At 38.5% G+C, this 17656-nt stretch overlaps 1 protein-coding gene across 1 annotated transcript; it reads right to left on the reverse strand.

Moving 5' to 3' along the window:
* Window positions 1-15261: 15261 nt before the first annotated feature.
* LOC134654708 (uncharacterized) lies at window positions 15262-16942 on the reverse strand. The gene is made up of 2 exons (XM_063510183.1): window positions 15958-16942; window positions 15262-15589 (listed from the first exon to the last, which is right to left on the reverse strand). The coding sequence occupies exons 1-2, from the start codon at window positions 16939-16941 to the stop codon at window positions 15584-15586; spliced, it is 990 nt and encodes a 329-aa protein (XP_063366253.1). The 5' UTR covers window position 16942; the 3' UTR covers window positions 15262-15583.
* Window positions 16943-17656: the final 714 nt, after the last annotated feature.

Below are 17656 nucleotides of genomic sequence, written 5' to 3' on the forward strand. Positions count from 1 at the left end.
TAATACTTTCCGCAGAACAATTCAATAGTAAAACACACACAGCAGAATCGATGAACACAATTACCGACTATTAAAAATTTATAGGTATAGGTAATACTTACCCACATAATACATAGATTTGTATTCAGGCAGGTGGAAGACATTTTGGAATGTCTTAAGTATACAGAGCTACATAGGTCAAGGAAGACAATCGAAACACAAGAATGTGCTGCATTGTGGAACACCTCAGTAGTAGATTATTGTTTGTCCCACGCTACTGACGCTACCTATAAAATGGTTTGGTAGAGATCCTGGTAGTGAAACTGGTCTAGTAGAGTGTGTGCCGTGAAGGTGTCCCATTTACTCTTTGAATCCTGCAGTAGATGAGATTATGATGAGATGAGATAAATTCGACTTTATCGACCATACTGCGGTCCATCTTCAGAACTTTGGACATGTCTCCCTGCCATGTCAAAGACGTCGTAGAATAGTGAAGCGACTTACGCTTCATTGAAAAAAAATCTAAAGACGAGGCAAGACCTCAGCAAACTTAACATCAAGTTGTGAGATATGTGGAATGTGGACAACGCCAACGCCACCACCATCGCCGATCGGCCACGAGCACGGGATCCTCGTACGTCTACCTCGTTCTTCACCTCATCATGGTGTTGGGAGGGGGAGACCGGTGATACCTTTAGATAAATAACCCCCAATAGCCGGGGGTAATGTGGATTCCTTGGCGTAATTTTCTGTGCTTGAGGTCTGCGGTCAGGAAATCCATAAATATCCGCAAACATGTATGCAATTATATGCATTTATTGAACGAACCCATGAAAATACAATTAGATGAGAAACTACTGAAGGCGCTAGGTACAAAATATTAATAGATGTAAGAAAACCAGTAGGCTAAACACTTAAAGAGCCCTAGCCTACGGATGGACTAGAGTTTTCAAGATCGAAGTTATTATAACGCAAGATCGAAAAATTGAATAAAAGACTCGCGAGTCTTTTTGAATTCTCATATTTTACAGAATTATTCGAACGGCAACAATCGGTGTTAGAAAATGAAGTTGCCAGTGAATTATTGATGGAGGGAGCACTCCGAGATCAATTAGCGAGGCGCCTTGCCGATGCCGAGAAACGCGGTCATAAATGTCATAATGTATAAAATGTTGATCAAGCTAAGAGGACAATTATTTTTTGATACCAATATAGTGTTTAATACGTTGCCCGTAGAAATTAAGTCCCTCAATGACTTGAAATTTGTGACAGCAGTTAAACAATTTGTCATTGAGTTATGCCCCTACAGCTTAAGTGAATATTTATAATATAAACTGTTAATTAATAAGTATATAAGTAAATATGTAGCTACACCCACTGGGTAAAATCGTATTGATTCTCACTGTATTGCCTAACATCAACATGTATAAGTACATACAATTTATGGCTTATGAATAAAAAAAAAGTTATTGTATCTTCCATAGTCTATTAGGTTGTGGTTGTCTTGTTTTTTTTTTCTCTATGTATTGGTATAGACGTAGGAGGATACTCGTTAATCAATGCGGAATTTCCATGTTAACTATCACTTGGCTCGATCGTTGCAACTCCATCATGTGATGGCCTGAATATTAAAATGATTGATATAGTATGTTATTAATGTTAAATAAGTAGGTTTATTTTAAGTTTAGTAGGTATTATTTATTTATAGATTTAGCTTTTAAGTTGTAAATAAATCAATTTTACATTAAGACGTGCTTATTAAGTGTTAAACAATTCTAGCAAAGTTCATCCTGTTACTTATTTAAAAATAACAACTCGTTATTATAACGCACCACACAGGATAATTAGTTCATTACAATAAAACTAATTAAAAGGGGAACAAACAGGAAATATGATATCAATTATTGGATATAGGTATTTCCTGTTTGTTTGTGTTTAAATTAATTATGTTCATTGGGTAAGTACCTAAGTAGGTACCTACTACTTTTCGCTGAACGATTCGATTCGAGTGATTCGACAACCAAACAGCAGCAGAAAAAAGGCAAGCCTCCCTCCTCCCTTTCCACATATCCCGGTCCTGACCCGTCTCCCACTAGTTCCTGTCAAAGGCGTCAAGGTCATCTCGCCAACGCCGTCGACGTTTGCCGCGACCCCGGCTTTGATGTGGGACCCACAAAAAAGGGTTCTTAACAAAAAGCAAACTAGGTTATTTGTGCTACTCAGAATATGACACAATTTTCCTCAAGTTGACGGCGAATTAACCTCTAGTGGCCAATAAGAATATACTTGTACCTAAGAATACTACACAATACAGAGCACAAAAATATTTCATGTAATTAGCTCTTAAGCCAAAACCCAATTAAAATCACTATTTCAGCTTTTGATGCAACTAGCAGTACTTATTGTGCACTATCAGTGAGTCGGAGTAAAAGTTATATTATTTGATTATTTGCTTGGGACGAGACAAACACTGATGATTCCACAAAGTGTTCACCTTTTGTATGAAATTGATATTTTCTTCAAAATTCTGTAATTTTGCTATAAGTGCTATAACCAACAAAAAGATGGACCTCTATAAGGTGCTAAATGAGATGATGAATAAATTCATAACTTATTTGACAGCAGTGACATACCTATTAGAAAATATTCCACATTTTATAAAACTCTGAAAGCTCTGAACATTTTGATCAATAGATTTAGAAGAGACAGTAGGAACACCCATATTTCATGATTTGTAAATATCAACACATTTATTTCAACAAAAAACAACCCAACGCTTCATATAATAGTAGCAATTAGATCAACACTGTTCCTAAGATACAATTACCAGCGATGACTAACCGACAGTCACTTTTCACAAACATTGCAGACATTTAAAGAACATAAAAGATATTAACTAAAAATAAAAAGATAACAAAAACCAAGACAATAGAACCAATTTTTGTTTTTTTATACATAGATTAAGTAGAAAAATCCCAAAGCATAAATATTATTAATCCATTAGTAACTTTTGTTTTCTTTATAGTGCATTTAGAAATCTAGAATATTTTCAAGCAACAAAAATTCGTTTCCAAGGTATATATCAAAGGTTAAAAAAAAATTTAACCACATATTGCACAACATTAAGCCCTGAATAATACTAACACTTATTTACTTCCCCACACAAACCGAGCCAACCCATTACCATCTTTCCCAATATTTTTTTTACACAAAGTTGGACTGTCTGGAGATCAGACGGTGAATGCAACCATTATTAAAGCAGACATACTTTCCAAGTTTACAGACATAGTATTATAGATATAGAGATGAGATAAAAACTTTCTGCCATAATGGTCTCTACATCTCTACATATACAATTATCTAAAGCCAACGATGAGTCACGATATGATATATTCAAACATCACCCGATACCAACACAAATGCGACGTAGTAAAAATATAACAACTTGAAACTGCATTGGAAGTCAACTAGTTTTCAAAATTTATTTTGCGCAAAGCAGAAATGTATGGCTCAGAAACAAAGTTCACTAGGCAATGACTGACACAAGCACAAATGAATAAAATTATTAGTTAAAAGGAAAACCACCCAGAACCAAACCAAAACAAAGCGAAACGACTGACTAGCCTGACTAAAAATTCTGAAATGAACAAAGAAATGTTTATCATGTATATGAACTCTTGAAAGGTAGAGAGAGAGACAGCCAGCGGCCGCGGTGGACGGAGGTCCATTATTCGGTCCATTCCATATCACTGACAGTGACAAGTATGAGTAGTATGACGTCAGACGTGTTCAAAGTTACTATAATGTACAGCAACGTGATGCACTACGAGATATTAAACTGTATTTAATAAAGTTAAAATGCAAGTAAGGAGGAAAGAGGAAAACGTGCCAAATAAAAAGGAGTGGGGTTTCTGATTCTGATAATTCTTAAATGTACAAAAAGCTTCTAGAGTTTGGCCAAAATAACTGCGGCGATTTTGACAGCACAGACTCTGCAAGTGTTATTTATCAGCGTCATCGTCAGCGTTTTTTTTTTCAATTTGATGTGCGGTCCGGCGCACGTTCGATCGTGTGTAAGGTGGTCCACCGTACGTCCGTTAAAGTGAAAACACACTATCGCACCGCACCGCGACCTTGGTGCGTCGCACCCACAAGTAAGAGCAAGAAACAAATTCTCTTTCTCGCTATAGCGATGCTATAGTGCGTTAGAGTCAGACCAAGAAAAGTCTGCAGCGGATTTGATAGCCCACGCAGTGCAAGTGTTATTTTAAACGTCAAACTTCTATGAAATTATGACGTATAAATAACACTTGCACTGCGTGGGCTATCAAATCCGCTGCAGACTTTTATTGGTCTGACTCTACCACTTTTAAGGACGCAGCTATAATAGCCCTAACACACTACCAAATAAAGAGCGAGAAAGAGATATTTTGACCGCAACTTTGCGGTCCAGTGCGGTTGTCTGTAGAGTGTAGACACTATAAAAGCCATTTAAATAAAAAAAATTACAATGTCATTGTCAATTTGTCGCATATTATTCGCTAGGTGCACGACTGGTGCTGCCCTCATTTTGTCGGACTTTCTATGTTAAATCTTATGGAGTAAAATTAGTTCAAGCGGCTGCCGGTAGTACTAATGTCGGACATTCCATAAGATTACCTGTGTTTGTGACGATCAGCGCCACTTCCCCCTCCACCGACTTCGCACCTTGCCAATATCTATTATAGTCGATTTAGACTCTCGCGCGAGCCACGAGACGAGCCGCAAGCCGAGCCACGAGACGAGAGTGTAAGCGGTGGGCTCGCGGTTCGTCTCGTGGCTCACAAGCTCGTCGAGCTAATATAATTTAAACACTAACGGCACGGCATAAGGTTCATAACCGAATGACAAGCCGAACGCGAGTGTAAGCGGTGGACTCGCGGCTCGCGGCTCGTCTCGTGGCTCGCGCGAGAGTCTAAATTGGCTACGAGAGTCTAATCCGCGTACGAGAGTTTAAATGGCTATTTAAAAAAAAGGACAATTCAAGTTGTCATTGTCACCAGGACTGCCAATCGGTATAATTGGATACGAAAAAAAAAACACCGATGTCAAACTACTGACAATACTTCAAAAAACAGTGTGTCAATACTGTTTTACAATTTAATGGAACCGTACGTCAACGTCAGAGCTATAATGGCAAAAATCGAAGATCGCAAATTTCGGGCGTCACTCTCTGTCACTCTTATTACGCCTTCATTGGGGTAAAAGAGAAAGACCCCCGCAATTTGCGAACCTCGGTCTTCGCGGTAAAACCACAGTTTCTAAAATATCGATTTAATATTAATAGTTTTTTTTTAAATTGTGTTCTCGTATAATGCAATCTAATTTCGTATAATGGCAGGCACTGGATCGTATAATCAAAAAATATGTACTGGCAGCCCTGATTGTCACTGTCATTGTCATTGGTAGTCTACGTCACAGACATACAATTCCCGCTCGCGCTTGACAGACAGCTTAAGTGTGCGAAAGGGAAGCCATCACGTATATGAACATCCCATGAGTGCGAAAAGTCAGACTACCAATGAGAAAACGTAACCACTTTTGACTTTGACGACGGCCGCGGACGGCCAAGAGCGTATCACGGTAATTTTCAAATTGAAAAATATACACGGATTAGGACGAGAAGTATTAAATAAAGTAATTCAGTCAAGATGGTGTCTTGTAGTGTGCCGGATTTCAGTGTTATAGTGCCAAATAATCCAAGCAAATACTCATTTCAGAGGATTTATGATATTCCGAGCGAAATTTTCATAACGATATTTTGTCAAATTAACAGCGTAAAAAGTGTAAGAAGCCGGTTTATAATAGTAGTTTATGCAACAGTGATATAATAAAGGTTAAGGTTAAGGGGTAATTAAGAACCAATTATGAGCTGTTGCATACATTACTTTTTCTATTACAGCTGCAGCAAAAAAAAAAAAAAAAAAAAAAAAAAAAAAAAAAAAAAAAAAAAAGTTATTATTAAAAAAAAGAGTTATTATTAAAAAAAAAGAGTTATTATTAAAAAAAAAAGAGTTATTATTAAAAAAAAAGAGTTATTATTAAAAAAAAATTGAGTTATTATTTAAAAAAAAAGAGTTATTATTGTAAATGAAAACATACCTCTTTCAATCAAGATGATCGGAACTTGTATCTTTAAAAAAAATAAAGCAGTTGTATTATACTCATAAGATGACTGCTAGCAGTCATCTTATGAGCCTATAGACAAAGCATTCAAATGACATTGCTTTAGATATCACTGTCAGTCATTTAATTGACACATTTAAGTGCTGGAGTAGAAAAAGTTCATTATAAGTTTTTCTTCCTTTGTGTGCTAATATTTTATCATATTAGTCTATAATTTAAAATATTTTGTGTAAAAACATAACCTGTTACTTTACGCTAGGGCTTGACAAAATGTTCATATGACAGTATCGATAACTTGTCGGTACTTCACAAGACATCATTAAGATATTAGCTTTTATAACCGACTTCAAATAATAACGATTGTTATACCTTTTTGAAGGTGCTCACATGTTTAGCGGTAAATTTAAACTTCACTTTCCAACACGGTAAGAGTTACATTAAGATAAGTCTGCAACGATTTTGATAGCACACGCAGTGCAAGTGTTATTTATACGTCATAATGTCGTAGAATTTTAACGTTTAAAATAACACATTTGATGAAAAAGTAGTTGATAAAGCAAACAAACATCGACAGATTATTAATATGTTGTAACATGACATCACTATTTTTGATCTCACATAGACAATTTACGCACACACTTGCATTTCATTTTTGGTCGCACTTTTGAAGATTGACAGTTGTTCTAGTCATATTAATTCTATGGTCTACGTCTACTCAACTCACTACTGGAGTTGGGAGTCATTTTGGAGCAAGTTATTTTGGATTATATTACATATTTCACTGTGGAGGAAGTTAAATTTTCATTGAAATAATCCATGGAATATTAATTTTGAAAACCATGGCACAAATCTTGGAGGTTGTTAATTGTAAATCGAGTGCTTGTTAACTTGTGATTGGTATTGGTATTTTTTTGAGAACGGTGGTGTTCTTTGGAATAATTCGTTTTTTCATCTTTTTTGTGTGTTTGTATTGCTAGAGACATTCTTCGTCTTTTTTAGTTGTCTTGCATATTGCCCATATTGATAGGGTTTCCAAATATTGGTTTTTATAAAATCAATTTGTTCAATAGCGAGAGAATTGGCTGTGCTTCGAATAAAGGGGGCGATAGGGAATGGAATTTAGGGGCCAGTTGAGAAAGAACGTTGTGATAAATTAAAATAAAACTATGATATCAAGCTAACACGGAACACAATCGATGGTGCATGTCGGGGTTCAGGCAGACCGAAAAGAAGATGGCGGGACGACTTGGACGCATTTTATCCGGATTGGCGGGAGGGTGCAAACGACAGGGTTGAGTGGAGGAAAGAAGGGGAGGCCTTTGCCCAACAGTGGGACACTAAACCAGGCTGACAAAAAAAAAAATCAAGCTAACAAGTAAAATAGTGTGAGGCGAAGTTACCTTTACTCCGGGAACTGTGGGGGACTGAATCGTCGGTCGCAGTTGTAGACTGCTGGTGGTGATTCTGACTCCTTGTCGTAAGCTAGAAGTACTTAAGCTTAGAAATATTGCCTGGAGTCGTCCAACTTAGACCTAAGGTTTCTTCACTCCGTGGATGTGCTCGGCTTTCTTCAGCTACACAACACTGATTCTAGATACTGTATTTATTGTTGGCAATAGTGCTTTTAATAAATACGAAGAAATAACCAGAAAGTGAGAGATGTTCACTAGTGGTAGGCTTATGACTACTGTATTATTATTGTCTCTTTATTTCCATACTCTTTAGATTATTTAGTTTACAATTTTGCTTTTAGATTTGGTTAAAATATGTTTTTATGCTATTGTTGTTTTGGTTGATTTTTCTCCTTGGGGTATGGGTCCCATTTAGGTAAAGGCCTCCCATTTCTTCCATAAATATCTGTGTTTGGCATTGTACATACAGTCTTTTCCTGCAACCTCTACTATGTTGTCGGTCCAGCGCTTGACAGGTTTACCAACTCAATAACAGAGTGTTTGACAACTCAATAACGGAGCAATATTCAAATTTCAACGGTGAATTATAAAATCAAAGCTTAACACCATTATATCAAATGTATTACAGCCAATGTACAGCATAGATAATAATTATATTTCCAATAGTAAATTTAATTATCCTGAGCTAATGGTAATGAATTCCTTACTACGGTTGGTCTGTGATTACTAAATTGGTTTCAATGAATTCTTCATCATCATCTTCACAGTTTTAGGCAGTTTTATAAAAGACAACATTGCTTCTAAAAATAGTGTGAAGTAAGTTAGCTGTAAGTTTCTATTTGACCCACCGTTTTGTCTGATTCGAGCAATACATTTTCAATAACATCTTGATTAATTTATTTTTAATCAAGAACTTGCGGATCTGTTTTGTTATTTGCCAATCCTTTGTGATTTTAGTTCATACCTTAAAAATATTTTTGACTAATTTTCGCCCTTCTCTAATTGTATATCTACATATTTAAATTGGACTTTTTTTGTTAAGGCACACTTGTGTGGAATTTTGTCGAATTTGGTTTAGCTATTAATATTAAGCCCATCAAACATGTTGTCAACAATTTGAATAAAGTTGGCAGTTGCCATTTCACCTTTTAATTCTCCAGAACTTTGAGCAAATTGAATTGCTGCTGCTACAGAATTACCACAGAACATATTAAAGAGGTTTTGTGAGAATTACAAAAAATGTGTGTAGCGAGGCGCACAATTTCAAAGAGCATATAATCACTACGGTCTATGATGACTATGATCCGGCCCTGAGAGTCTAAACCAACTCTATGGGCGCAGTACGTGCTTGCTCCTCCTATTTTAATCCCTTACGGCAGTACGGAGTGAAGGATTCGAACCGGCTTCTTAGTTGGCCTTCAGCTTATGCGGCTAACAAATTCAAAATGTTTTATAAAGCGCTATTTGATTTATTCCCTAGTTGTATTTAGGAACTTGTTGACTTACCGCAGTTCATCCTTGGGAAATTTGGCAAAGAAGCCTCCTCTCAAAATTTCTCTAATGCCGCATAAGTATCTCAAATATCGGTCTTTGCCGACCATTTTCACACACACAAAATAGGTATAAACGAAAAGCTAATCTGCTCAACTCAACTTTATTTTATGATTTTCACATAAAACAATGCAGTTGGATTGGATGCAGAATTTCAAATTTTTCAAAATGGTTTAACGACGCTCTGAATGTACGCATTAATGTCAAGTTGATGGTTCCGGTCCGGTATGTTGTCGCCTTGGGAACTTTATCGCCACACATAAGGGAGTTTCCAAAGACTGATTAGGATTTTGAAAATTGTTGGGATTTATAATATGACGCTCTGTTATTTTTAAGTTATCACCGGGACATGGCATTGCCGGACACGGTTCAAGTGGGCGGGGTTGGCGAGGTTCGCAGTTGCTTGATGGTAAGTCGGTCTCATTGATGCTTCGATTACTCTACCTTCCAAGTATTCGATATGTTCGAGAACGAACCTGTCTGCGCATCGGTAATTTATTGCAAAATACTCGATTTTTAAGATGGTTAAACTCGCTTTCCACCGTGGACGATATCGCAATCATTGAACCTCGGATAAAAGAAAATTCCCTCATTATTTCCATCCACATGGGAAGAAATCGTAGCAATTGCTTCCTTAATCGGCTCGCAAATTGTGGATTATAACATCCGTTGATAATGGAACCGTTTTTGAACTTAGCGCCTATTTCTTCTGCCGATTTATAAATTTTGGACGATCAAGAATTCCAATCAGTGGCTTGTTAGGTCTCTTCATCGCCGGAAATTTCGTCATCGACTACAAAATCGTCATCAGAATGACTCTCGTGCATTTCCACAATGTCGTAGGAAGTCCTCTCAATGGCGTTACTTAATAATATGTCCATCGACTTCTGCGCAGGAACATCATTACAGAATAGTTCACTATATAAGTGCCACGGCTAACATGGCTTCTATGAAAGATGACAAAGTTTTAGCGTCGCTAAGTTGGTACGCCTGCGCTACGCAGCGTAAATATAGTCTACGCGCCGCCAATACCGTCCCTTTTAGGCACTTCCACTTGGAAACCATTGAAATCAAATGGCTGACATCTAGCCTTATATAAGTTCGCGGCAGTGCGTTCGACAATGATCATCCTCACAGTTTTTTTCTGTAGGCAGTTTGATAAAATAATTGGGTTTCTATTTGACCCACCGTTTTGTCTGAATCGAGCAAATAAATATTCAATAACATCTTGATTTAATTTATTTGTAATCAAGAACTTATCTGTATATTTGTTGTTTTATTTGTCCATCCTTTGTGATTTTTAAGATGGTTAAACTCGCTTTCCACCGTGGACGATGTCGCAATCATTGAACCTCGGCCAAAATCTTCCCTCATTATTCCCGTCCACATGTAGTGTTGAGTCGCTCACTCGTGAGGCACCTCATTTGTACCACTCATTTTGTTAATTTGTCGCAGTACTTCGTACCGCAAAAATGTCTTACTTCACTCCTCTATTCATTTTACTCATTTTCTCGCGCGTATCACAAACACCTCTTGCCACCATCACACAAATCATTCACACACTTCAAATTTCAAAAAACTCTTATCCGTTCAAATTCACTCGCGAGTCTCGCGATCCTCAAAACTCATACAACTCGCAAGAGAGTCGCTGGATCGCGCGAGGCGCTAAGTGCTCGCCTGCTCGCCAACACTCAAAACTCAAATGTCTTAAATGAAGAAACGAGTAATGGTTCACACTGTCAACTGCCGAACTACAAACCATATTACAACGACAAAAGGTCCACCGAGAAATGCGTTGACTTTGTACCACTCACCGCCTCTCTGTGACATGAACCCCTCAAAAATCGTTTCAAAATGAAACAATGAATTAGAAATACCCAAAGAGGGAGTGAGACAGACACGCGATATACTTGAAAATCGCTTCGCGTCACCACCGAAAATACGTTAACAATTAAACACGAAAGACAACAAGCGAAAGCGCTGCAAGCTTTCATACATCTTACGTCTTTTTGTTCCTAACTTACTTGTCAAAATGGCGCGAGAAATCAGTCACTAACAGGAAGTTCGATGTGTTGCTTCTCTGTCGCACTTGTAAATTCGTAGGTAAGTGTGACAGGGATCACATGACGAACTTGGTTCGGGGACGCGCTCTCAGACAGGCATTTACGAAGCTTGCTTAGAAACAGTAATCCTTTAGTGACTAAAATATTATTGAAATATAATACTGTAGCGTATAACAATATATGATCATTTCAATAAGTTTCAAGTTAGTTAAATATTACTATTTATTTATTTATAAAGGAAGTGATGAATACATAAATATGTATACATAAAAAAATTGTCGCTGTTGGAATTAATGGAATAGTCGATGCTGAAAATATGCTAGTACCTCACCTCATTTGAAGTAAGACATTGTAACACCTCATTTTAGAAAATGAGGTACTCATACAAACTCATTTTAAATTGATGTCCTACCCATCACTGGGAAGAAATGGAAGCAATTGCTGCCTCAATCGGCTCGCAAATTGCGGATTATAACATCCGTTGGTAACGGAACCGTTTTTGGACTTTGCGCCTATTTCTTCTGCCGATTTATCTATCACTTCAAAATCGGCATCAGAATAACTCGTGCATTTACACAATGTCGTAAGAAGTCCTCTCAATGGCGTTAATTAATATGTCCATTGACTTCTGCTCAACAGATGGACTTCGCCCACTCTTCGCTGCCCCACGGTAGATGGTACGCCTTCAGATGAAAATGCTCCAACTCGCCTTTGGGCATCAGTATTGTTGCCACCCTCTCGCCGTTCACCGAATCGTGCACTCGTACTTTCCAAACTATGTAACGTACGTGCATTTGCAATTCTCGTCAAGACAGTACGACCACTGCCGCGCCGCTAAGAAGGTACTGACTGCACCAAGCAAGACACGCATGTAATGCTCTCGCATTTGTGCTGATCGGCTCGAATAATGCGTCCAAGTTCTGAATTATGTCCCCATTGCTTAAATTTACTAATATAGATGACGTGCCAATGTTCCCTTCTTGTACCACATCCTTTGTCATGTCTACAGAATAATTTCCAAGGGCTTTTGGCTTCACATTCATTTTATGAAAATTGTTGGGATTTATAATATGACGCTCTGTTATTTTTAAATTATCACCGGGACGTGGCATTGTTGGACACTGTTCAAGTGGGCGAGGTTCGCAGCTGCTTGACGGTAAGTCGGTCTCATTTGAATCTTCGATTAATCTACCTTCCAAGTATTCGATATGTTGTAGAACGAACCTGTCTATGCGCATCGGTAATTTATTGCAAAATACTCGATTTTTAAGATGGTTAAACTCGCTTTCCACCGTGGACGATGTAGCCATCATTGAACCTCGGCCAAAATGTTCCCTCATTCTTCCCGTCCACATGGGAAGAAATGGTAGCAATTGCTTCCTGGGTTGAGGACAATCGGCTCGCAAATTCCGGATTATAACATCCGTTGATAACGGAACCGTTTTTGGACTTTGCGCCTATTTCTTCTGCCGATTTATAAATTTTGGAGGACCAAGAATTCCAATCAGTGGCTTGTTCGGTCTCTTCATCACCGGAGATTTCGTCATCGACTACAAAATCATTGACTCTCGTGCATTTCCACAATGTCGTAAGAAGTCCTCTCAATGGCGTTAATTAATATGTCCATCGACTTCTGCGCAGGAACATCGTGCCACCACTAACATGGCTTCTATGAAAGATGACAAAGATTTAGCGTCGCTAAGTTGGTACGCCTGCGCTACGCAGCGTAAATATAGTCTACGCGCCGCCAATGCCGTCCCTTTTTGGCACTTCCACTTGGAAACACATTACTCCAACAATGATGGAGAATGGGCGTGTTTTCATTATGGCACACAGTTCATCCATTTCTGTAGCTCCCAACACGTTGTTACGAATTGCTGCTTCTACAGAATTTAAAAAAAAACTACAGCGAGACACATTCATTTTTTGAAAATTGTTAGGATTTATATGACACATAATTTTTTAAGCTATCTACTTTTTGCAGATTTTTTTATAATATGATATTGTGATGTGGGAAGTAATTGAAACGACTTGGTACCGACGTGTGAGCAATCGCGACCTCGTCCATGGATGTACTGGAGCCCATAGTTATAGCGCAGATGGCTTGTGATACCAATGGGGCATGATCCACGAGATCATACTTTTCCCCGAAACTTGGAATAGAATAGAATAATGATTTACTGCCACTCACATAGTAAAAGGTTATTTCTCAAACCCTTAAGAAGATGTGGAATCTCATATAGGGGTATAATTTGCGGCCCGTCTACTTCGAAGCATTCCTTTCGCCATTGTTTGCCTGCTCGCATGTATTTTTCTTCTTTTAAATTATTGAAAATTCAATGATTAATGCTAGGCATTATTTTTAATCAGATAATACGTTTTTTAAAGATTTTGTCAACGGCAGCCTAAATATTTATATTAACATAGTGTGTACCGATTCGGACTTTTTATTTAAATCGACAAAGCCAATACTTTTTCTTGGATATTGAATTGTCTCCCTTTTGGTTAATTTTTCGCTTGGCGATACTGCATGGCGGTAAAAATGTTGCTTGACCGGATCATATTTTTTGTGACTCTGTCAATATTGTCACAGTTTAGAAACCGTGGCGAGTCTTGCTTTATAGTGTATTGTTCTGTTCCATTGATTTTCTAAATTCCGCCCATAATGGACAGATTTTTTGATGTGATCTAGTGTAGATTTTATTATTCATCTTCACCTCTACAACTCTGACCCTAGCATCAGGTCCGGGGATTGCCTTAACGACTCTTCCCATAGGCCATTTTAAAGGAACTATTGTCCGTCCTAACAATTACAAGATTGCCTTCTTTTACATTAGGCTGAACATGCTGCCATTTAGGGCGATTTTGAAGCTGTGTAGGATAGTCCCTTGACCAACTCCGCCAGAAATCTTGTTTTATTTTTGTTAACATATTCCAAAACCATAATCGATCGATACATTTATTCGGCAAATCTATTTCAGGGTAATCAACAAACAAGTCTTTGGAGTTTCTTAATGTCAGAGTACTTAAAATAACTTTTAATATGCTGTTATGAGGGTTAAGTGTGGGCGATGCTACCTGTACAATAGGGAAACTACATGGTTAATATATTATTATATCTGAAAAATGAAGTGACGAAATATAATTTCAAATATGTCATCGTCAAGTTTCTGTTAGTTCAATGACTGCAGTAATATAGCAACATCATTGTTATCATAATCTAATGCTACATAATCTGCAATGTGCGTGATGACAAGCACGACAAAGGTAACAGAACTGGTAAAGGTAGTTGGGCTTATTGAGGTCTTAATGAATAGGTCATAGTTGGTCATAGATAAGTGATAATTAATTATAATTTTGAGAAATTACGTTCGCCCGTTGCTTTGTTATATAAATGTTTTGTTTTCTAGAAAATCATGGACTGTAGATGAATTGGTGTGCCTCCTTCTCAGTCTGAATGTGTTCTTCCATTTGCTAATGACATCTTTCCAAGGCTCGTTATTATTATTCAACCATAAAGCGTCATCATCATCTGAAAAGGCACACCACATTTTATAAATCATCCTGTCATGGATACAATACAAATAATACAAAAAATTGTAGTCATTGCATTTTTTTCTTAACTAATGTAAGTAATAAAATAATAAATTGGGAGTCTCCCGAGAGATACCTAAGTAGAATTAGGTTTAATTTTATCCGGATTTACCCTTAAACCTTCCTTGTCGAGAACAAAACCTAAGTACTCAACTTTCTTAGTCAAGAAGTCACATTTACTTTTTTTAATTTTTAACCCATTTGACTCTAATATACTTAGCACCTGCTCGATCGTATGAAGGTGACTACCTATGTCTTTACTTTTAATTAAGATATCATCATAAAAAATTATTACATCCGGTACCCCTTTAAATAAATCTTCCATAAACTTTTGAAAGATTCCTGGGCTAGACGCCAGCCCATAAACTAAGCGAGTGTATTTAAATAGTCCCTTATGTGTATTTATCACCGTGTACTCCGTGGACGCCTCATCTAGGACTAGTTGATTATAAGCTTGTGACAAGTCTAATTTAGTGAAATACCTACTTATATCCGCTTAGCGTGCTAAAAAGGTCATCGACCTTGGGAACCGGGTACCTATCGACCAATAAGTTAGGATTAAGGGTCACCTTATAGTCCGCACACAGCCGTATTCCGCCGTCCGCCTTACGAGCAATCACCAGAGGAGTGGCCCAGTCGGAGCGGCTGACGGGCCGGATGACGCCCGCTTCAAGCATGGCGTCAAGCTCGGCGTCAACGCGCGGCCGCAGCGCAAACGGCACCGGCCGTGCGCGGCAGAACACCGGGCCCCCGCCCGGGCGTACATGCAGCCGCACCGTGCCGCCCGTGTACCGCCCCAGGGTGCCGTCAAACAATGACTCATGCCTGGAAAGGATTTCATTAAGGTTATTAGATTTATTTACTTTTTCTGTGTCTATATTACAAATCTTAGAAGCAGGAACATCTATACTTAACTCTGAAAGCCATTGTCGACCTAAAAGAGTCGTGACACCGTCGTCCATAACATACAAATCTAATCTTTTTGTAATTCCTTTGTACCTAACTACGACTCGCAAATAACCCTCCGGTTGAATCACAGCTTTATTGTATAGCGTTAAATTTAAACGACATGGCCGTAACGGTAAATCACTGAAATGTTTATGATAAGTATCTAGCGTAATACATGATAAGGCGGCCCCGGGGTCAATTTCCATATTTAGCAACTGATTTTCAACAAACATTGTGATACATACCGGTTTATATTTGCTTAACGACATTTGGTACATAGGTTCGTTGTCATCATCCGAATCACAACTATTGTCCAGCGCCGACGTATATCCGCCGTTAACGCTCGCCTCGTCAGCTGATGCCCGGTGCGCGTGCACCCAATAGTTGTTTGTGCCTCGGCGGCCCGAGCGCCCTCCGCGCCCGCGCCCGCGCCCGCTGCCGCCTCTCCCAGCTGATCGGTTACCGCGTGCTCCGCTACCGTTATAGATCACGCCGTCTCCGCGTGATTGTGACTGGCTGCCCGCCGTTTCCGTCACTCCGAATCTTGCATTTTTCTCAGGGCACATCCTTCTTAAGTGGCCTAAGTTTTTGCACATACTACACTCAAAGTTTTTATATTTACAGCCTTCCGTTCTATGCCCAATCTCCCCGCACGCCATACATTTATGGTTCGCTTCTAGTTTATGTACACCCGTGATAACCTTAGCGTCACGATCTACGGCGACTGCATTCTTTTCTGCCGCCTCCAGTGTCGTAGCCAAGCTGACCGCCCTCGAGTAGCCAATTCCGTCCTCCGCAAACAATCTTTGCCGCGTCGACTCACTGACAATGCCACAAACAAGTTGGTCGCGAAGATTATCTTCTAACGAGGTACCAAAATCGCATGTTTTTGCTAACTTCTTCAGTTCAGCCACATACTCAGCTACACTCTCTCCCTCTGCCTGGCGCCGCTGTCGAAATCTGTAGCGTTCGGCCAAGATGGAGGGCTTCGGTTGCAAGTGATCCTTTAGCAGCTTCACCGCGTTAGTGAAGGTCAAAGATGAAGGTTGTTTGGGGCTTGCTAACGTAGATAACAATTGATATGCATCTTCTCCCATTACGGCGATTAATGTTGGTAACTTCACTTCATCCTTAATATCGTTCGCGAGGAAATACATTTCTAACCTCTCACAGTACATAGTCCAATTTCCAGCTTTCACGTCAAACTCGGGTATTTTGCCGACGCCCATTGTTTTTTAACAACTAGTTAGATTTAGTTATCACTCGTACACAGAATAATACGATTTTAGCACGTATTGACTAAAATAACGGTAAAAACCACGCCTCGTTCGCCAGTGACAAATAATAGGCGTGCGCTCAGTATATAGTTTATTGCAAGACTGGTTCTACCCTCCATATCTATACATATACCTAATATGTACCAATATTGAATAAGAATTTATCACAAACTTAAACTTTCAGTTTCACTTAATTCTTCTACACTCGCAGTTATGTCATTTTTAGCAGTAGAACTTGTCATGGTTGTAGTTGCTTGAAAGGAAAGGGGATGAAGAGGGTAATTATAAGTAGACTATGGCAACACCACTCAATGTCAAGATGGCTTCATGTGTTGCTTAAACTGGCACACAGTGTTGATTAAATAAAGATTACTTTCATCCGATGACAGATCCACTATATTCACATTCTTCACATTTCTACACATTTTTCCGTAATGCCCGAATTTGTTACACTTTTTACGCTGGTACACTAATTAAACGCTGGACACTTGAAGCCATGCATAGGGTTCAAGAAAATAAAACGACTAAAAGTACATAAGATAACCCTTATACAAGAAAAATACATACAGAAAAAATGTCCTCGAAGGAATGAGTCCTTTTTCGAGTAGTGGGACAGTGTAAACTATAAGCTAAATAAAAAAATAACTTTCTGTTATATTATATATCG

The sequence above is a fragment of the Cydia amplana genome, chromosome 15 (genome assembly GCF_948474715.1).
Source record: "Cydia amplana chromosome 15, ilCydAmpl1.1, whole genome shotgun sequence".
Classification (NCBI taxonomy): domain Eukaryota; kingdom Metazoa; phylum Arthropoda; class Insecta; order Lepidoptera; family Tortricidae; genus Cydia; species Cydia amplana.